Consider the following 23,177-nt stretch of genomic DNA (forward strand, 5'->3'; position numbering starts at 1 on the left):
CTACGTCAGCAGTGCAATTCGAAAACCAAAGAAATCTTACGATCTCTGCCAGCGGGGTCAAGTATCGCGGACATGATTAAGCATGTCACGAATTAAGAGCATCTAGCCCCGATTCAAGTGGCTGTTAGCACCGCAGTAGATGAGGACCTGGCTAGAATTGAACAATCAACAATTGCATTAGAAAAATCAATTAGATCATTATCTGAGATGGTGCTACAAAATTGAAGAGGATTAGACCTGATGTTCTTACAGCAAGGGGGAGTGTACGCTGCACTAAAAGAAGAGTGTTGTGTATATGCGGACTACACCGGATTAGTGAGAGACACTATGGCCAAACTGCGAGAAGGATTAGAAGAACGGAAAAGGGAACGAGAAGCGCAACAAGGGTGGCTTGAATCATGGTTTAATCATTTGCCGTGGTTAACCACCCTGATATTGGTCGCAATGATCATAATGGTACTGATCTTTGCAACGAAAGGCGGGGGAGTAGGGGCACTGGCCCAGGGCCCCCCAGAAAAAGCTCAACCAATACAATGGATAGTCCTAGGGAAACCGTCACGTGCATTCTCCCCAGGAGTCGAGTGCCTCGGTAACCTTATCATGAAAGGCAGAAAACTCGCCCTAAGACATCTAGGCATTGAACCTGCCAAAATATACCTACCCTTCTGCAAACAACTCCCGACGCAATCAGTGGCAATGTCAGAGTATCTAGCTATAGCCCTTGTCGGATTTAGTGGAGAAGTCCAGTACGCCACAAAGCCCCCCTGGACTCAAATGCTGACAATTGTCGACATCGACCTTCCACAGAAGGTCATGGACCGGCCCCAGTCGGGACCAACGGTCTTCACAGACGCATCCTCAGCGACCTCAACCGCAGCAGCAGTATGGCAATCGGGAGGAGAATGGCACTGCATTAAAATGACCGATTGTGCGCTTTCAGTTCAACAGCTGGAAGCAGCGGCCGTGGTACTAGCGTGTGGACTGTTCCCAGCAGAACATCTCAATATAGTAACTGATTCAATGTTTGTGGCCAAGCTTTGCTTAGCCATGTCAGGGCCCGGCGTGTCAACATCTACAGCAGCCTTAATGCTAGAAGAAGCACTTTTTTCCCGAAAAGGTACCATATCAGTCATCCACGTTAACAGCCACAACCCAATTAAAGGGTTTTTCCAAACCGGTAACGACAAAGCGGACGCCGCTGCAAAAGGATTGTGGACACTAAGAGACACCCGCCAACTACACAAATCCCTCCACATTGGAGCTAAAGCGCTGGCAAAGAGATGTGGGGTTTCAGCCACCGACGCGAAACATATAGTAGCTACGTGTCCCCACTGTCAAAAAGCACCACTGTGGTCCAGTGGAGTCAATCCCAGAGGTCTCAAAGCCTCCGAGGTGTGGCAGACAGATTTTACACTCTGTCAGCTGCTGAAACCTCGAGCGTGGCTAGCGGTAACGGTAGACACATATAGTGGGATGATCGTAGCTATACAACACCTTAAGACTGACTCCAAAGCAACCATCCAACATTGGCTGACAGCCATGGCGTGGCTCAGCATCCCTAATCAGATCAAAACGGACAACGGTCCGAATTTTGTATCTAAATCAGTCCAAGCATTTGCTCTGAAATGGAGTATTACTCTAATACACGGCATCCCGTATAATAGCACGGGACAGGCCATAGTCGAACGAGCAAACCAAACTCTGAAATCTAAATTGGAGGTATTAGCAAAACCAGAAGGCTTTACCAACACTGTTCCCTCAGGAGACCAGGCGCGCTTGCTAGCGATTGCCTTATTAGCATTAAACCAGTTCCCCAGGGGAGAGGAGAGGAATAGCCCAGCCCAAAAACACTGGGCCACTCGAGCGCTAGAAGAAGGCCCGTCGGTCATAGTCAGAAATGAGCTGGGAGACTGGGAACAAGGGTGGAAATTAGTTCTGACAGGGCGAGGGTACGCCGCGGTCAGAAAAGATGGCAAAATCAAATGGTGTCCACTTAAGTCTATTAAACCGGACCTTCAGAATAAAACTAACGAAAACTGTGAGTTTCTGTTTACAGGACCGGATCATCGGACACCCCTGTAACCCGTATACCCCGAGGACGAGAGAAGTCGACAAACCAGCAAGCGTCCTGTCTAAGCCTGGGAGACCCTGCACACTAAACAGGCTCGTGTCGTTTGTCACAAGCCGGCTAGAAAAGGTTAACGTTATGTTGGTAGAACACCAACAGCTGCTTTGAGAATGTGTTTACTCTGTTTACTCCCGGTTATCCCTAGTTACCTCAGGTTACACCCCATTATTCCCCGAATTTCTACCTGTTTATGATACCTCATGTTTTATTTAAGTTTATGATGTATGTTTTCTAAGATTGTTATATGGAGTTAAAACAAGAAAAAGTTTTTGGGAATACTGTACTTTGGCGTGCATAGGGAGGGGGGAAATGTAGGTGGTTAGGGTCAGGCGACCGGAAGATATCACGCTGTACGGAAAGAGAGGGCCCCTCCTCCAATAGTGTTTAGTTCATGATGTAAGCGGACGGAAGTGACGTCGCAAACCCAAGCTATATAATGCCATGCCACCTATCAATAAACGCCATTTGCCGTCCACCACATTGGTGTCAGCGTGCTGATGGACCGAGCGGCCTGGGGTTGGTTGCCGTGCCGTTCCTGAACCAGGTCGCCACGCCTGCAACAGGCAACAAATAACAGCATTCCAATGCTATCTCCTCTAGATAAGGCACAGGTATTCGCTGAAGACACCTGAAATACAAAAACTCGAGAATCTGATATTAACAAAGGATGTAAAATAAGAGAAGTTGGGTTATGATGTTTAGTGGAACCTTGTAATGCCTTGGACCAAAACCCTACAGGTTCTTTCTGATTTTTCATCCCAGTCATCTGCCACAATCCTGAGACTGTATCATCTGGAATTGTTACTAATTCAAATGAATATCCTTGCTCAGGAGTGTATAATTGTGCATGCTCAATCAAAGCATCTTTGTAGGCATCAAAGGCTTCTTGTTGTTGCTTGGTCCCCTGTCAGCCAACTTTCTTCCTAGTTAATTTCTGCCAAAGGCATATTAATATGACCAAATGTGGCATAAAAATTCTCCAATACCCTAAAAGTCCTCCAAAGATCTGTGACTGTTTTACTGTGATTGGTACAGGAAATGGCTGCCTCGTTTGCTGTACCTGATTTGGTATTTTTCTGATCTGTCCATGCCAAACTATTCCCAAAAATTGTACAGTAGCACTTGGGCCCTGTATTTTCTTTGGATTATTTGCCCAACCTCGATCCTGCAAATGAACTTTTAGCAATTCGGCAGCTGCTTCACTTTCTTGTTGTGACTCTGCCATAATCAATTGATCATCAATATAATGATAAACAGTAACTGTACCCGACCACACTGCTAAATCAGCTGCTATCATTAGGTGGCAAATGGAGGGACTGAGTTTGTATCCCTGAGGCAATACTTGTAAAGTATATTGCTTTTGTTGCCGGGCAACATCCTGCACTGAGGTGTCAAGCAGGGTGGAGGGGGGGCGAGGAGTTGGTGGTGGGGCTGGGGGTGGTTGGCTTTTTTGCGTAAACACTAACTTTTGCCACTGGGAAAACATTTCTGATGTTATGATCCCATCTGTCCCTGGTTTTGGGATACAGGCTTGTATAACATAATTCCACATTTGTTTCCTTGTCACCCATGCTGTAACTCCTTTCCATTTTGCTGCCTCTCCTTTACTCACCACCCGCACAGAGGGTCCCAAAATCACAGCCCCAATTTCCCTCAAGGTATTTGCTAGGGCGCTTACATTACCCATAGCATTTGTCACTGCTGGTATAATCACGGGGTTTAGTGAGGCAGGCGCTCCTCTCAAAAACTGCATTTTGATACTTTTTGTCACTGTTCCACTGTCCGGATTGGATCCTGTAACCAACACAAGAGCCATCCTCATCTGCTGCACCAAATTAATACCTTCCTCCATTATACACCAGTTTCTGAGGGACGACACTAATTCAACAGGTTCTCTATATGCTGCTAAAACTGCTGCGCACAACCACTGATACGACATTGGGGCAATAATGTCTCGCCTGTCAGGACCTCTGACATTTTGCAGCTGAGCATATCCTTGTTCTATCTGATCATCAATGGCTCTAGGGCTTAGAAAATCTTTTTCACTCACTGATAAATGGATAGAAGCAGCTCCACTATCCCATGCTTGCAAACTCCATGACAGTATGCCTCCCCCACTCTTTTGCTGATAGATCTCTGAAAATTCCCTTAACTCTTTCAGAGTGTAAGTACTAGTGATCTGCACTCCTCTGTCTGCTTGTTCCTGCTCCCCCCTCATTTGTATGAGGGGTTGTGCTTCCACCACCTCAGTGCTTTTTAAGCCCGGATCAAATTCAAACTCAGTCTCAGAGTCTGAGGATTCACTCCAAATATTTTTATCCCATTCCTCGGGATCCCATGACCCTTTTATAGTGAGAGCACGAACTTGGGAAATTGAAAACTTACTTTTGCCATATTTGTCCCTTTGTTTATTAACAATACATGCTACCAACCGGTCTACATTATCTTGCATCTCATAGCACTGCTCTGCTTGAACCGTAATTACTTCTTGTGCAATCACCTTTGCATCTTGTAAACTCCTGTTTTCCCTTTCCAATTCTCTCACTTTACCATGCAATGCAATAACTTCACGGTCAAGAGCTCTTAGTCTGGTAGCTAACAGCCATCCCAATCTACCCACTAATTTGCGAGAAGAATCTGATGCCACTTTCCACGGCAAGCCATGCATAGCCATTTCAATGCTCTGGGGGGTAATCACCGCCCCGTCATCTATTTCAGGCCATGCCTCCGGTGGAGCCAATTTAGCCAAGAAAGCGGCCACGGGGGTCCAGTGCTAGGTACTGGGCCATCCCGCAATAGGGGGAGTCACCGTAGTGGCCTCCCCAGTCCCCAACTTTTTTATCAGCCATGGCATGGGTGTTCCTGGAGCTGCCGACTACACCAAATGTGTGAGCCGATGCAGGCAGGACGCAGGAACAACCACAAAACCATGGATTAAGGGCAAAGAACAAATTTAATCTCAATACCTCATGGATCGGGGAACCTCTGAAGCAGCACCTGGGCAGAGGCAGGCAAGCAGGGGACTCAGGCACTGTGCAGCGAGAGTCCTTATTAGCAAGCGAGTCCTTGTTAGCAAGGGAGTGAGAGAGCTCCCACTTGCTGTTTGGGCCTGTATTTCAGGGATTCTGGCAGGCAGAGTTTTCCGCTGTGCTTTGATCTCTTCAACAGCAGGGCAGGAATCTCAGGCGTGTTCGATAAGGTGCCCCTGAGTCCATCCCAGGCCTGTGTTATCTAAGTGCAGATGTCCTACTTGTTGAGCACACAAAACTAAGCAACAATTAGTGTGATATATGTGTTTTCCAGCACCCCACATGCGAGTCACTTGAGCGTATTTACAGTCCTCCTCGCCAATCTTCCATTACTTTCCCACAAATCACATGAATTATTCCGGAACTGAGTCAAAAGCCTTTCAGAAAATGTTCAGTTGAAAGGCCAATCAGTCACATTTAGCTGGTATACAGAAGCGGGAAGCTTAGAAAACTGAATTGGGTTCAGTGTTTGAATTGGGCTATAGAGTTACTCAACTAATTCCCTTTTAGAATAATAAGATAAAGCAACTCTTTTTCTGTATAAACATTTTCTATATCTGTCTTTTTCTGTATCAACATTTACTTATATCACAGTAGATAATATTTTAAAGGCTTTGTTGAGTTGTTTTAATGAATTTCACATGGAAATGATGAGAGGCTTGTTCTGAGTAAGTCTCAAAACATCCAAATTAGTAGCATGTTATCACACTGCTTTTCTCAGTGCTGCTATCAAGGAAACGGACTGATAAGAACATGAGTTGTTTCAAGAAATGGGTTTCTTATAGGTAGGTGGTGTAAAAGACAGCTTTGGGTCAAAGTAAAGAAATGCACATACTTAAAAGTATTGTTGACAAACCCTAAATAAATATGAAGAGTTGCTCACCCATTAGCAGACTTTGTTTTTAAAAATAAGTATTCCTCTATAAATCCTATCAAAGTTTGGGTCAATTTAAGTTAGGCAATTTTTTTCTGAAGAATAATTTTTCCCCCAGAAAATTTGTGCTGTCTCCAATTAAATAAATGTACCTCTGCCAAGTAGAAATGCTGTTAGAAAAAAATAAGAATAGAACCTCTCTAATTAGACCACTTATTCTACCAAACATTTCACATATTTACAAAGGTCAAGCATATTTAACAAAGGTTAAGCAAATGAGAGCTTTGGAGGAAGACCTTTAGGGAAAAGAGTAATGAAAAGAAATATAGCAAAAGACCTAATTAGTTTTCACCTGTATTTTAGATCAGGAAAATGGTTATGAAATGCCCATCATGGATACCTGTCTCCAGCTGCTTCAAACTCGTCTGTTTTGAAAGTTCCTTCTTGTTTCAGAGAGGCTTTGGAGACAAAAGTCCCTTTTTCCAAATGTGTCAATTGTGTCCAAAGGGTTAACATTCTGGATGAAAGGGATCAGTATAATACTGTTTGTAGGGGATGCCCTTATCATCTACTTCTTTGTCCTACTGACCAGTTCCTACCTCAAGACGACTAAAAACCCTATTATTACTTATTGACTATTACACTATATCATTATGTCATCCTCAAACATAGAAACAAATATTCTCTTCAGTCTCCGTTTCATTCTCTTCCTGTCTTCATATATATGACATATCTTCATGATGGAGAAATCATCTCAGCCAGTAAGGGTAAAATAAAAAAGTAAATAAATACAGAAGTATGTGTTAAAGCAATCACATTTTTATCATATGAAACAGCTTTTTTGTTTTCAGTATTAGAGATGGTTAAATCAACATGGAACTAGGAAATCACTCCATTTCTGAAGGATTCTCCCTTTTTCAAGAAGCTTACTGATTTATTTTTTTTAATTGCTTGAAGTTTATATATCACTCACATTACCTGTTGTAAAGCTGAGAGCAGTGCACCCCAGGTTGAAGGTTACTGTCCCTTCCTGTGACTGGCACACCAAGAAGGTGCCTGTTAGCTAGTTTCTGGTCAGTGGACAACTTCAGTAGCTTGAAGGAAATCAAGAACTATTGATCTTAGCACCATGCCAGAGAGTTGCTGTTATGAAGTTAGGGAGAATTACCTAAACCTGGTAATTTTGGGAAACGTGCTCTGAAGACTTACAGGACTTGCTATAAAAAGGCACAAAAGCATGGGGGGGATGCAAAGAGCTGTCATACATCTAAGTTCTGTCTATAATAGTTTAGTAACTCATTGCTCTCTATAAAATAAACAATATTCTAATCCACTGTCCCATTCTCATAAAATATTCCCAAATATGTTAGACCAACTGACTCAAGCCTTTGAACTGCTTTGGTTTTCCATCTTTCTGCTGCTGCTGAAAGTAACCAGATGGTTTGAATAGCTGCTTGCCAATATATATGCCTGCTACATAATGAAACAAGTTTCCTGATGAGGAACTAAAGCAAAAGTCACCTTTCCTCAGCTGGAAGGAGTCTTCATTAGATTCTGTAATGTTAAATCTGACAGATGATAGGAAACCTGTTATAGCTTTGGAAGGGGATAGAGCACTTAAACTTCTGTAGTTCACAAATGCATAGAAATTGCTAGCTATTTTTACTTAATTTTAATATGGAGAGCACTATATGGCTAAAATACTAATTAATTAACTTATTCATTACTCAAAAAAATTAATTCCTGCACCTAGTAAAGTGAACTTTTGCTTTCATTCTAGTCTCTGTGTTCTTGCAAAACAAAGCTGTGCATGCAATAATAATTCATTGTATTAATTTTCTGCATATTACTATAGACCATCCTAAGCTAAGAAATATCTTCCATGGAGACAGGACCAGTTTGATATCTTTTAATAAACCAGATAACTATTTGACTCATAACTGTTTCCTTTATCAGCACAGTTTATCTGTTTGTGGACACGTTTTGTCTTCAAGGAAACTTTATATTGTTATTTTGATTTTTGAAGTTTCTCAATCTCTAGTCAAACGTTAATGTGATATAGAAAGTTGAGTAATTACATCTGGAGTATAATTTATATGAAAAATGAACTGACAGTGAATGGATAGGTGCCACAATGTCAGCTAAGCTGTACTGCTTCCCAAAGGAAAAAAAAAGATTTTTCATAGGTCTATATAAATTGGAAACAGGAAATTATTGCTAGGGTAGCCAGTCCATATACCAATCCAGCAAAGACTAAGCAATGCAGCATCACAAATGGTGCTAGAGGTGAACTATTCCCACATCCCCAGATATTTTCTTGAAGAAAAAAACGTTTAGGAATCACATAGCAACAGGGAAGTGGCATATCTATATAGTCTACAAGAACTATGAACATGATCTCAGTTGGTACCAAAACGTTGGCCCTTACAAAAGGCCTAAACCTAATTCTTTAAGAGTCATCCTATGGGTTGTGTCATTCACCTTCACTCATTCAGGTTTTCCTGAAACAAGTCTTCCCTATTGCTGTCATTCAGGTATGTAGAATTTCCTATCCAGAGTGTTTTGTCACACTAATGCAATAATAAAATACGATCTACATGTCTCCTGTTTTACAAGATACAGATATGGGCAAGCTTCTTCAGAAATTCATGGTGTTCCAAAAACTGAACCTGATGTTCCTACTGAAATGCTGCCATGTATGTGTGCAACTGATATATTGTTGATCAGTTTTGATTATTATAATTATAAACTTCAGAACAGGCTTAGCTTCAAACTTATTATTGTGGGTTTTAGTTCAATGTCTTGAAAGCAAAAAGTACATGGTATTCGAGCCCTTTTCAATGTTCTTTTGAGTTGCATTGTTCTGTGAGAAATATCTTATGCTAGCAGAACACAAGTTATGATTTTCACAGATAAATTAATTGCATTTGTATTAAATATGGACTGTAAGAACAAACTAATGTTTTTAGCAATGTTTAGTGCTTTCAAATAGTAATTTTTCGTTAGTGCAGTGATTTACATTTGTTTCAGAATGTTCTAGGGAACAGTTGTCCAAAGGGATTAAATAATTAAAGTAAAACTTGCATTAAGAGTTGAATTACAGGTTCATTGTAGCCTAATACATAATGATCAATTGGAACTGAAGACATTCTTATGTTTGGAAAGGAAAGATAAAGCATTTGACACTTTGAAAGTGTCAGCATGAAGGCGGTGCACCATGCCAGCCGCAGATGGGAATATTAGCGAGTAATATGCTGCTACCGCTTTCTTTTTATGCTAATAAAAACCCTTGTTTGTCCAAGCTATTTGAAAATACTCTGTGCCCTTTGTGTTTCACTACACACTCCTGTGTTATTGATTGTATTTCATAGTCCGTTTAAATCAACTGAACGTCAAGGAGAGCATAATTGTTGAGGGCACCTGGTGTACTTGATGCCACTAAGACTCATTTTAAATATATCATGGATATTTTCATTACTTTGTTCTCTTCATGAAATCTATTGTTTATTTATTTGTAAAAAAATAAATAATTACTTTGATTTATTTAAAAGAATACAAGTGTTTGATGGGAACACATTTTGGCATTCTCTGTTCTTGCTCTCTGGTCCAAGTAAATGAGAATTCATATATTATGTCTTATTATGCTTGAGAGTTTGTTCCAAATAAATAGCTAATAGATGAAATGAACTTAAATGCAGAACACATACAATTAACAAGCACCTTAGTCTTGTGGCCAGAGTACAAATGATTCTATTGATACATATAAAAAAGCAATATAGATGATGTATCAGTGACTATACTAAAACTCTAATCAGTCAAGAAACATTGCTGGAAATGCATTTTATGAGTGTTCATCACATGACACTTTTTCTGTCAGAAGGATGTAGTTCATCTTTTGAATGAGACCATTCAACTGGAGCTAAGAACATGAAGCTTTCCCTGCTTCCTGAGCAGTCAGGCTCCACAGTGGCACTCCCTGATCAGTTTCTAGGCTCATGTCTTTTCTGACCCATTAGTTATTGTCATATCTAACTAGAAGACTATTATATTTATTAAGAGCTTTCCAAAAAGATGCACTTCAACCATAAGTTGTGGACTGACAGGGTTTGCAGAATATGCTGTAAATATATATGTATACACAGTGATCCTTTCCAGTCTCCTTACTTGAGGAGAATAAAGGAAGAGGAAAGAAGGGGAGAAAGTAATGATATTTATTGCAATAATATCCATGAATTCCATGGTCCCATTGTCCTGCGATGAAATCTAGCATTGTTTCTTCCTATCCTTATTGAAGTAATCTAAAACACAATGTTCTAAATCAATAATGTTGAAAACAGTACTTTCTCCATTATTTTTTACACTCTTCAGAATTCTTGGGATCCATAGTCAATGTTTGTTTTGATCATTTTTTAGAATCAAGTATATTTATTTGCAGCAGAAGAGACCTCTGTCCTTAGCATTGTTTGCAGCAATTTTAAGTGAAGAAAGTTGAAAATCAAGAGGTGATCATTAGTCACACAGATTTTCCAGCAAGTTATCTATAAATTCAGCCATGTATTGTAAAACTTAGAAAATGGAGCAGTCATTTGCTCCATTGGACAAAATTTGGTCCCTTTGGACAAAATGTCAGTCTCGCTCCTGTAACCAAAATGCAGTGGGTTCAATCAAAGGAGAAGGGGTCAGGCTGAGCTAGGGGATGGAAGAGGAAAGGACTGACTTCTGTTTGACCTGGCTGGCTATTTAGAGTAAACTGTCATTATTTCATGGGCATCAGGTTTTGTGAAGGACATTAGGTCATGACTCTTACAATGGCATTAGTCTCTATAAATTGTCCCCAAAGCTGTTGGGGTTTAAATACATTCAATACTAGTATTGATCCCACATTAATGTACTTTGATTTTGTATTGGGTTTAATTGGCAAGGTTTTGGTAGTGGGAGGGCTACAGGGGTGGCTTCTATGAGAAGCTTCTAGAAGCTTCCCCTGTGTCTGACAGAGCCAATGCCAGCCGGCTCCAAGATGGACCCGCTGCTGGCCAAGGCTGAGCCAATCAGTGATGATGGTAGTGCCTCTGCGATAACTTACTTATTTAAGAAGGGGGGGGGAGGAACTGCACAGCAGCGACTGGATGAAAGGAGTGAGAATACATGAGAAAAACAACTATGCAGACACCAAGGTCAGTGAAGAAGGACGGGGAGGAGGTGCTCCAGATGCTGGAGCAGATTCCCCTGCAGCCCGTGATGAAGACCATGGTGAGGCAGGTTGTCTCACTGCAGCCCATGGAGGTCGACGGTGGAGCAGATATCCACCTGCAGCCCATGGAGGACCCGAAAACAGAAACAACGTATGATGAACTGACTGCAACCCCCATTCCTCGTCCCCCCGCACCACTCAGGAGGAGAAGGTAGAGAACTTGGGAGTAAAGTTAAGCCCAGGAAGAAGGAAGGGGTGGGAGGAAAGGTATTTTAATGTTTTGGTTTTAGTTCTCATTACCCTTCTCTGATTTTATCGGCAATCAATTAAGTTAATTTCCCCAAGTCGAGTCTGTTTTGCCCATGATGGTAATTGGTGAGTGATCTCTCCCTGTCCTTATCTCAACTCACAAGCCTTTCATTGTATTTTCTCTCCCCTGTCCAGCTGAGGAGGGGGAGTGATAGAGCAGCTTTGGTGGGCACTTGGCATCTAGCCAGGGTCAACCTACCACAGATTTATCCACTATTATTTAAGCATCTTAGCCCCTAAGCCTTCAGGGTTAGGTGGCATGTGGAAATCCTTCAATAAGAAGTATGAGACTGAAAACCATCAAGGTTCTTTACATTCTAGGTTAATAAAAAATGTATTTTGTTAAAGACATACAAAACAAGAAAGAACTATGCTAGCACATTTATACATCTGTAATAAAGCCTTCAGAATTCTTTATTTTTGTTAATGAAGAATTTTTGTATTTCCACACTTCATTGAGAACGATGGTTTGTGATAAACATACAAGCATGGAGATAGTTTCCTAGCCTGCTGCTAGTATTTAAATATGAACAAATATAAAGTCACTGCTCTTAACTGCTAGAACTGGGTAGGGAAACGATATCCTACCCTACCTGAGCCCAAGAACTGTTTCTATTTATAAGTGTGTTCTTATTCCCAAACTTGAAAATGGGATCAACTCAAACACTTCTTTTTGCAGCTGATTTTTAATTTTTTGTATTTTAATATAAATTAACTTGAATGTTAGTTGTGATTTAGAAGAAAACATATTTTATTGTTACTTTTGGGGAAATATGAATAGATAGGTAAGAACAGATACAGAATTTGAAAGATTCCAAATTGTTTTTAATTTTGTAATCTCCTGCAAAGAGCTTCACTTTTAGCTAACTGGAATATATAATGAAAAATAACTCTGACTGTACTTTATGAAATACTGTGTTAAATATTTTTTTTATTTTAAGTAATAATAAGCCTCAGTTGAACTTTTCTAACGTAAATCTTCATTGAAAAGAGGGGTGAAGATGCAGAAAAGAATTATCATATATGCATTTAAAAAGTGGCATATCAGTAATATTTTGAGTTTGACAACTTTACAAACGTATGATGACCTATATAACATGTCTGAATATTGAAGACTTCTATTGGGAAACTTCCCTAAGATGGATTTATGCGTGTCTCTTATTCCACCCCATATGTTTTGCTGTTATAAGCCTCGGTCATTGACTTTGGCCTTTATCCAGTAACCCTCTTCCTGTGGGTTCAAGAATCAGCAGTTGCAGGACTGGGACTGTTTCTTGGGACTCTGCGTATGGCTTAGGTCTCCTCTGTTCCAGAATGATGAATTCCTATTGGAAGCACTTGCAGAGGAAGTCTACTAGACTAATCAAATGGAGTTGACACGGACGGAGTGATTAACTTCACTAGTTGGAGTGAAGTAGTGAAATATTTATTAAGGCGAAACAGTCATTTAACAAAATCAGTAGTAAGTGCGATAAAACCAGTAGTAAATGCGATAGTGTTTTACGAGATTCGATGTCAAGGTACACTCTATTATTTACTGCATAGAGGATAGGGTCAGACAAGCTGTCAGGGAGACCCTCCCGTTGAGTCACGAGGTTCAGAAAGGACCCCCTTGCTTTCTAAACTCCTTCTCAGAGAGGAGTCTAGGTGCAGCTGGATCCAATCCTAGTCCCAGACTTGGTCAATGGTTTATGTCTAAAGGATTATATATATGCACAATCAACCCTTTACATTACTTAGCTAAGATTTCAAAGTTTAGCATGCTCTTAGTCACTTACCGAGAATCTGTTGTGGCAAGGAATCTCTCAACCTCGAGGAGTAGAACCTTAGGCGAGCGTCCTCACAAAAGGGGAGATCCTGGCGTGCAGCCCGCTGCCATACAGGAGAGCTCAAAGGGCTCTTGGGCTGTCCACTATTTATACAGTAAGATAATTGACCTATAGTCATATTCTCATGGGAACAAAATTTCTAGGTCCCCACTCCAGACAGTGTTTTGACTATGTTGCCAACCATCCCCCAAAGTCCAGGTGCAAGTTATCACAACTGATGTTGTGATGGCCATGGTGGCCAAGGCCCGAGCAGGAGCCAGTGGGGGGGAAGCAAAACAGGGAGAGCACACCGCCACAGGAGTAAGCAGAGGTTAAAAGGCTTCTGTTGTTTAGCCCAATGAGGAAAAAAAGTCTAAAATCTTAAGTTAAACAGCAATAGAAAAATTGCTGTTAGCACCAAGCCACTTCCTAGCTTTTAAGTTTCACATGGTTCACTAACTTCTTTGTTTCCTGTGTGTGTCGAATTTTTCTCTCCCCAGAGATTTGCCTTTTGACCAAGGGCTGTCGAACTGCCAGTGTACGAGCAGACACATACTGTCGCCTGTATTCCCTCTTGGTGGACAACTTCAACGAGGTCCTGGAAGAGTACCCCATGATGAGAAGGGCCTTTGAAACGGTGGCAATTGATAGACTTGACAGGATAGGTATTATTTTTTTTTTTCATATTTGGAATTCTTAAAACCTTTCTACCTTTTCTTTTCCTTGAGTTGAAGGATAAAATGCCCAGATTAAATCTTCCTTAAAAGTTTCATTTCTGTTATGCTGCACTAAGTGTTCTGTTGATCTATGAATAAGATGTGCCCAGACAAGAAATTCTGTAAGTTCACTTTTGTATAATAAAAGCCTTTGAATTTTAGAAAGCTCTCATAGTCCTTTGAGGATTATTTTGTATACTTTAATTCTCATTAGCGTTATTTATTAATCCCGTTTATTTCTTTTGCTGCCCTCAGCACTCAAAGGGTTTTCAAGGCTTTTCAAACTCTTAGAATTTGTCTCTCAAGACCCTCTGGAGATTTAGTCTGACTCAAAGTAATATGTGCTTAGATAATATTAGTAGTAAAGTCCAGTCTGCTCTTGGAGGAGTAATCCCATCTGAATTACTGTATTTACAATATAAAATCTACACAGGAGAAAGATAAAATAAGACCTGTTTTATTGAAAAAAAAAAAAAAAGAAACAATTGAGTGCAATTGAATACTTTTTCCACCCTGTTTTTCAGGAAATTACCATGGTTACATTTTCAGAATAATTTTAGTAATAGCAATGCACTATAAGTGAAGAGGCACAGAAAGTTCAGGTGTCTTTGAGAACAATGGTGTTATGAAAACCTGCCGTGCTGGTGCAGAGAGAGGGGGAACTGTGTGTGTGTGGAGGCCATCTGTCAGGAGCTGTGTGTCAGCATGAGTTGCTGTGGTGGCGCCTCGAGAAGCTCAGCACAGCTCCGCTGCAAGGGACAAGCTCTTCGGTCTCTGGCTCCTGGGGAGATTGGTGCAGTGCAGCCTATCACAGTGGGGTCACTGCCAAGCTGTGGCCAGTGCTCAGCCTGGTGTTTGCTCAGGCTTTTACAATGCTGATATAGCCCTCAATGGGTTGAAATGCAAACTCAGTCAGGATTTGCTCCTGCGTGTCAAGCTTGCTAACTCTTCTGCTTCTCTGTAAAGGGAAGAAGAGCTCAATCCTCCTGCAGAAGTTCCAGAAGGACCTCAACACTGGGGTTTTCAACAACCAGGAGAACGAGATCTTGAAGCAGATTGTGAAGCATGACAGAGAGACGGTGCAGACCATTGCCCCAGTGAGCTTGCAGCAGATGCCCGTGCTGAACTCCAGCATTTCCACTGCCACCTCATTGTCACGCATCAGGACAAAGCCCCCTCCTGTTTACACCATGAGCAGCCTTTCATGGAAACCTGCACTCGACCTCACCCAGCACGCAGACGCCCCAGCAAACCATCATCCTCTCGCCCTGCTCCTACACCACTGCCATCTGCAGCCCACCCGTACAGAGCCCTCTGGCTGGCCGAGCTTTCCAGTATGTCTCTCCAACCACCTCGCAGCTCTCCCTCATGCAGCAGCAGCTACAGGCACCCCAGCAGCCGCCTGGTGCCGCACAGAAGAATGAGGTCCACAAGAGCACCCAAGCCCTCTACAACACCAACCTGACTCAGGAGGTGCGGCCCCTCTCTACCTCTCAGCCTTCCCTGCCCCACGAGATCTCCACCCTGATCACCAGGCCTCACCCCACCATTGCCTCCCTCCCGCAGCCTACTTCTGGCCCCAGCATGCCCCTGGCCAGCCGGGCCACAGTCCCCCAGCATGTCTCACTCTTCCGACAGATGTCCTCAGGAGCCATCCCCCCGAACCGGGGGGCCACACCACCCACAGCCCCTCTGCAAAGGGATTCTTCCACAGTCTTAAGCACAGAGCCCGAGGGAGACAAACCACGGTTCACGTCAAACTTATGATCCCTGGTAACTGTGAGCAACAGACTTGTAACAAACTGAGAACCATCCCTGGAACTGTTTTAGCCCATTTCCTAGTCTACCCCAGCAGTCTACTATGATAACTGTTTCAGACAGCTTTGCCCTATATAACGAATGTAAAAATTTTATATCTATATATATAAAAAAAGGGATTAAAAAAACTTGTTTGAATTCATGTCTTCCTTTCTTGCAACCATTAAATTCAGCTGTAATATTATTTATTTTTAACGTGACGACTTTAAAATTAGTCCGACAGATTTCTGTTTATGAGGTCATGAATAATTCAGTTGTTATTTCCCATTGCATTTCATATTTTAGCACTTTCCATTCAGAATTAGATTGGAAAATGAATAAATTACAAACACCTGCAGTCATAAGGCTGGCACTAGCACTCCTCTGAAGTAAGCTCACGACACAGAATCAGAGAATGGTTTGGGTTGGAAGGGACATGTCAACCATTCTGTTGTTTCAGAAAACTGGGTGGACTTCACATTGCTAAAGACTTTTACAAAGACTATAAATATTGCCATTGTAAATAACTTTTTAGACCCAAACAAAAATAGCTGCTGTGTGGTGTACCATTGCAAGGTCTTTGTTTAATAATTTAGGTTCAGCTCCACTTCAAAATTTATAGTTTTAAAATTTGTTAAAGCTAAGTGCAACACAACTGTTGAATTGTAATGCAATGGCTTAAAACCTACAGTGTTACTTTTACATGCAATGTTTTATGCAAAATTGTACACTTGATCCTGCAAACCATTTGTATTTCACCAATGCCATCAATTTTATTCTCCTTGCCCTCAATAGCATCTGAAAATATTTCATTTTGGAAAAAAAAAGACGATGAAAATAGGTTCAGTCAGCCATTTTAGGAAAAGGCTTTACAGTATCTTTGAAAATAATAACCATTCATTAGTTGTGTCTACCTTAAAAATCCTATACTGCTGACTTTGAATCTCTGATTTAAGTCTAGAAGTGAGGTTTTTCATTTAAAGGATTATTTGTAAACCACAGCTTGATTTAGGCTTTCAGATGCTTTCTGTGTCTTCACTGTAGTTTTGTAGCTGACTGTGGTATTAATTTTAAAAAAAATTAAATATAATATAGCATCAAGTCTGGAAATGCACGATTTGCTCTGTGTATTTTGTAATTAAATGGCTAGTATATCCTAAGGCATTGTGAAAAATTGCGAACCTCTCCCGGACCAATCGGATCGGGACCTTACAGGCATGTAGTGCCAAGTATAGCCCATAGGTACGAGGTTTATTATTTTTTATGTCTTCAAAACAGAAAGGAAATGGTGACAGAAAGCAGGGTTAAAGCATACTGTTCTGTGAACATTTTGTTCTGTTTGCTCAAACCTTCACGTTATGTTATCCACAGAAAAAGTTCTTTTGTAATCATTTGTGCTTCATTTGTCACATTAAATAGAGATTGAAACTAAATGTGTCATAATTTAACTCATTGAAAAAATCAGCATTATGAATATGATACAAGCATATATTCTGTTCCTTAAAACCCAGCTGATTCATGTGAAGGAAGTGAATGCAAAGGAGCTCTTTTCCCATTAATGCTGAGTTTAACAATGAATGGAAAAATTTAATAACATCACAAACTACGTAATGCAGTGAATACAGGTGTACTTGAGAGCCAAGTAAATATTCTAAAGCTAACAGAGCTTGAAACCATGCTGCCTGTTACACCTTTGACTAAAGTGGTACATCAAATAAAAATTTTAAAAAAACTTCCAGTTTTTACTGATGCCCACTCACCAGTAAAAATCAATGTAATTAACCCATTAACACGCTGCTGCCATTAATCCAAGTTGCCCAGAGTAATATATGAAGAAGCGATTGTTTAAAAGTGTTTGGAACGTTATGGATATACTGCAAGACCATTTATTTATCAGTACAATACTACTTATATTATTTTAATACTAAGAAATTCTTTCAGTTAATTAAGATCATATACTGATCTTTCAAACTGTTTAAGGTTTACATTTGCTAGGAGAAATGGGGTTAGTAGCAAAATATTTTTATATATACTTTTATTTTATTTTAAGCACTATGAATTATCAGTATCAAAAGTAATATCAATTCACATGGTCTTTCGGTGAAACCATATTAATTTTTAATGATTTTGTAACAGAGTGGACAATATCTAGGATTTCTATGTTAATTCAAAAAAATGGTACAGGGTATAAAATTATATACATATATATATGTATGTATGAATGTATATATACTTAGATTAAGGAACAAATTACCCACATGCCTGTAATATAAAGGTCCATTGCTAGTTTCAGAAGTGACCTATTTTCTCTATACATAAGTAAGCCCATAAGTATGAAATCTCAAATCTGTACAGGATGAAATGTATTAATGAAAAAGGTTGGATTTTACTGCTGCTGGGAAGACTGTAGACCTGGTTCTTAAAATAACTGTATGACCGGGGATGAGTTAGATTATTTTCTTTTGTCTTTGTTTAAAGCCACAAATATATATATATAAAATATTATTAATAAATTGAAGAAAATATATAAACAATAAAACCATGAATATTTTTTGATTACAATACCTTTATAAGTGAGCAAGTTTTGCTTTACCATGAAAGAACTGTTTGCTTTTATCTTTTCTTTGTTCTGAGCCCCAGAAATTATATGCAATAAGTATGGGGAGGTGGGGAAAAAAAAGCCTGAGTGCACAGTAGGAAAAAGAGGGCTTAGAAATTTGAGGATACTACCTGATTTACTCAAGCAATTCCTAAGCAATATTTCCTCTTTAGATTAGAGGAATTCATTGTTCTAAAAAACATTTCCCCCACAAATCTCTCATATAAGCCATTACCACTAAACCTGTAATATTTCTTGAGTACAAATATTTCAAACAAGTTTTAAATATCCTGAGGGAGAATCCCAAATAGTTGTTAGTGTAACTTAAGGAAACTATATTCTATCATATGTTCACTTTATCTTCATATCACTGTATATGATATCTATATGTACCTACACACCAAATTATATATTTTTAAAAGTCTGTCCATTTCTAAAATTGATTTCTACCTCAGTTTAATTTTTATCTTACCTTAATTTTAATTTAAAAAGCAGCAGCAAAACTGGAACTGAAGTAAATTTTATTTTAATCAGCAAACTTTCATGTCTTGATGCATGTCATTAAGATTTAAGCTTAATATTTCTGTTTTCAAAATTTACTCATGTGAGTTCTCACACTGACTTTAGTATGTCTATCCCTGTGAGTTCTTTTCTACTTTATAGGTGACATCATCCAGTGAAGAAAAATGCTTTGTTTTAAAAATAAGATATTGGATTTTTAAACAAACATGCAATTCAACTGCTCTGGGAATACGCAGTGATATTAATAATTTCTGCTGTTCCAAAGTCCTCTGTTCACACAAAAAATGTTACAAAATAGGAACAGAAAGTGTTTGTTTAGAAATCATAGGTCTGAGCTACAAGCATTATCTGGTACATTTTAGGACGCGTTATAAAATTTGGGTGTGCACAATTTATTTGTTTAGCAGATTTGGCCTTTCCCCTTCCATCTTTTTTTTGAGCAGGGAAGAGTAAGAGCATTAAAATTGCCCTAGACCATATCCTCTGAGAAATGTTGTGAATCTTGAATCTACACATTTTTACCAACAATCAGTACCCAGTGCTCCTTTGCATACTTAGCAATTTGAATCACCTACTTGATTGGTATGATGGGTGATAAAGCCAGATGGCTAATTTCTGGTCCATGATTACATTTCCCTCACCTCTGTGAACAGATGCAATATCTTTACGTGTTTCTTAAGAACTTATGGCAGCACCGAATTTTTCAGGTCAAGATATGGTAACATTTAGAAAGAGAAACACAGTGATAGTAGACAAGCAGACTATCCAGCTAAATGAATTGATTTTAAATCTACCTATGTACCTTCCATATATATTTTAAAATACTGCTATGTGTATGTGCATTCAGTTAAAAAAATATATGTTTTGAGGATGAAAACCACATTTACCAACTATATTAGATGATTTAAGATGTACACCATGGCTAAGGTGATCCTTGGCCTATGAACTGAAAGACTCAAGCAAACATTTGAACTGAAACTAAATTTTGCCCCATCCTTGAAACTGTTCCAGATATGTGATGTTATTTCACCTGCTTGCAGAAGATAGATACCGTATTTCTTACTATTCTCCAGTTTTACATGTCAGATTTCTAGTATGATTCCACCTACACTCTGCTTTGAAGACAATATCTGCAGCGCTTAGTTCTTGCTAGGTCAGTGGTAAATTTGGATCAAGTAGAACCACAGACCAAAAGAGAAAGGAAGATGCCAAATGCCAAGTCTACAACCAGTCCAAATTAGCCTGTGCATGAAAGGGAAGCAGGTACTTGACCCATTTCTCTGGAAAGTCTGCAGACACCTTCAAGGATTCTGATACTGAACCATGGGTCTCAACAAACTCAGGGTCCAATCTGAAAATGCATCTTCAATGTCAGGTACTTCTGGACTCCACAGTTACTGAAAAGTTTACATAGACACAGGCAATAGTTCCTATAGCATTAGCAAAGCATCTTATCTGTCTTCTATTTAATGACTACTCTATTCTTTTACATGTTCCATATTGTATGTGACATCACAAAATCTGAGACGTTCTCTGGGTGGTACACTGAGCATAACCATTGCTAATGTGCGGCGATGATTAATCAGGACGCAATTGTATGCAATAAGCAGAAGCAGAAGAAGCAGAAGCAGCAGCACAAGCACAAGCACCACACTATTCACATACACAAAGCTATATATATAGAGCTAGTTTCTGAGCTGTCTTGCCAAACAGGGTGAGCACTCTCATTCTCACAGAATGCGACTGTTTTCAGCCACATCTCTCTACACACATTCCTCCAGGTGATTTTCCAGCCTGACCTTCAGACACACACAATGTTTTTTTTTCTCTGTCCGGCCAGCTCGAAACAATCTTATTCTTAAAGCAATATAGTCTTATTTCTGATCAAGTTTTGCTTGATCTGCGACATGCTCAGAAGGGCTCCAAAATCAGTCTTAATCGATCTTCCAGATGCTCTGCATGGCCCCAACAATGCGTGGGGTCCCAGGGGCACCAGTGGGTCCCTGCCCAGGTGGGGACAGGCTGGGCTGGCTCTGGGGCTGGTTTGTCACTCTCCTCCTCCTGGCCAGGTCGTGTGGCCCCAACACTCATGGATTTACTTTCACCTTTTCTTTAGGGAGCAAAATGTGTGCTGTCTGTGTCCCATTTTGTTGCTGCCGTGTAGGGGGTTTAAATGGAGAGACCTGGTTTTGAAGTAAGAAAAACTCCTGTGTATCAGAGGACAATAACAGCAGATTTTAGTCTTATCTCCCATTTCTTTTTTTGCTTCTGGGCATGAAGCCAGAACATCGCTGTACTGGCGGTGAAAGGCAACAAATCATGGAAGTACAAAACTATGATAAACCTGTCTTTGGCAGCCAGACTATAATCAGAAAAGGTTACTTGTCCTGCAAACATTAGGGGCAGAGGCATGTATTATTTTGAAATCCATCTAGAAGAAAATATCCAGAATATGATTGAATTCTATCTATTTGTACATTAAGTTTTGTTTTAACACTACAGTTGGGGTGTCCTGGGTTGAGAGACACAGAACTAACTTTTCTTCTAATGCTGGGGAAAATTGCACTTTTAGAAGATTCTAGTGTCTGAATTTGTGAAAATATTTACTTTATAGCCAGCCAGGCTCTGTGGGATTCAAGGTTTTAGTGTTTTTGAGCCTTGCCAGGTGCAGGGACAAGGAGGAGCAAGGACTGGGCATTTGACCCAGGCTGGCCAACAGGACTATTTCATACCATGAACATCACATCCAATATAAATTAGAAAAGTTTGCTGCGTAGCGGGCTCTCTCCCTTGATGGCGGCGGTCCAGACAACTCCTTGCCCCGGTGCCGGAGCCCTGAGGCCTTCCCTTCCTCCTGAAGCCATTGCGCTCGCAGTGTCCGATACTTGCTATCCACTGCTGGGAGTGCACAGCTTCCTACTGATAGAATTGGCTGAGTATAATTTCTGTATATCTTATATCAGTATCGGGATTAATACTGGTTCTTTAGTATTATTGTTAATTATTTAGTCTTAGTCTATTAAATCTATTTATACTTCAACCCTTGTGTTTCTTTGTGTTCCCCGATTCCCCTTTCCAGGTGGGGAGGGGTCATCGGGTGATAGAATAATTGTCTAACGACAATAGATTGTTATGGGTTTTCTCAAACCATAACATGGGGGAAGAGGAATTCATTATAGATAGTAACAGCAAGTCTAGGATAAATAAATATAATATCTAGTGACTATGCTTACCACTCTAGAACAAATGAGTATTGGGAGGAAAAGAGGTGTAACTCATTTAACCATTAATATCTAAGAATATCACTCATACAAATTGCATTTTGTGATGGAACATCTTATCCCAATAAACATCATGTAAATTTGTTAAAAGTTCATTGGCTTTAGCACTTTGAAGCTATGCCTGTACAGCAAAATGATGGAAAGCTATTCAGTAATGTATAAAGAAAAAAATGAAACTAAAACAAACATAACAAAACTGAAACATATTCAGTTATCTACATATATCTAAATCTTCTGCATGGGCTTTCATGCAGACAGCAGTGCAGCCCAGCCTTCTACACCTTGAATGCAAAGAATACATATTGGATGTTAACTTTGTTACAACCATCTGTGATCTCCAGCCATTGCTAAGTGGATGCAATACAATTCTCAGTGGCTGACAAGACAGTTTTTCAGCCAGCAGAAGAATGTTGGGAATCAAAACTATTGCTTCCAAACTTTAGGTGAAGGGAAATATTTTAGCCAAAAGTATTTTCTAATCTTAAGCTGTTAGCAGGTATTAAAATATTAAATGTAATACTTTAGACATTTTATTTTAGATTTTTTTCAGCAAGTAGTATCTAGAACCCTCATTTATACCATATGCCAAGATTATACCATATACTAAGATTAAAATTCTATCAGTATGGGTAAGTTTTGATTATTACCTTTATTATATTTCCTGTTGGTACTAGAGAATAGTGTTTAAATGCAACAACCCCCCCAACGCAGCAGAACTGAACAGAGGGTTTTCTTTAAGGGCCAGAGTGAAGAAATTTCACACCCTACCAGGCACTATGAATAACAATTCTTCAGTTCTGCTCCCACAGTCTCACTGCAGTACCAGCCCTTAGCTTTGGTGCATCTGTTCTGCACAGGATTATTCATTTAGTAATTTATCCACTAGCCTTTTTTCTAGTCTTCCCAAGTCCCACTTGAATTTT

General features: G+C 39.9%; 1 protein-coding gene across 1 annotated transcript in view; it reads left to right on the forward strand.

Moving 5' to 3' along the window:
• Positions 1–15,822, forward strand: part of LOC141476819 (potassium/sodium hyperpolarization-activated cyclic nucleotide-gated channel 1-like) — a 191,094-nt gene extending 175,272 nt beyond the window's left edge. Inside the window, 3 exon segments of the mRNA XM_074165608.1 lie at positions 13,840–14,004; positions 15,022–15,256; positions 15,258–15,822. Of these exon segments, the coding sequence (XP_074021709.1) occupies positions 13,840–14,004; positions 15,022–15,256; positions 15,258–15,822 (965 nt within the window).
• The last annotated feature ends 7,355 nt before the right edge of the window (positions 15,823–23,177 follow it).

This window comes from Numenius arquata, chromosome W, assembly GCF_964106895.1.
Source record: "Numenius arquata chromosome W, bNumArq3.hap1.1, whole genome shotgun sequence".
Taxonomy (NCBI): Eukaryota; Metazoa; Chordata; class Aves; order Charadriiformes; family Scolopacidae; genus Numenius; species Numenius arquata.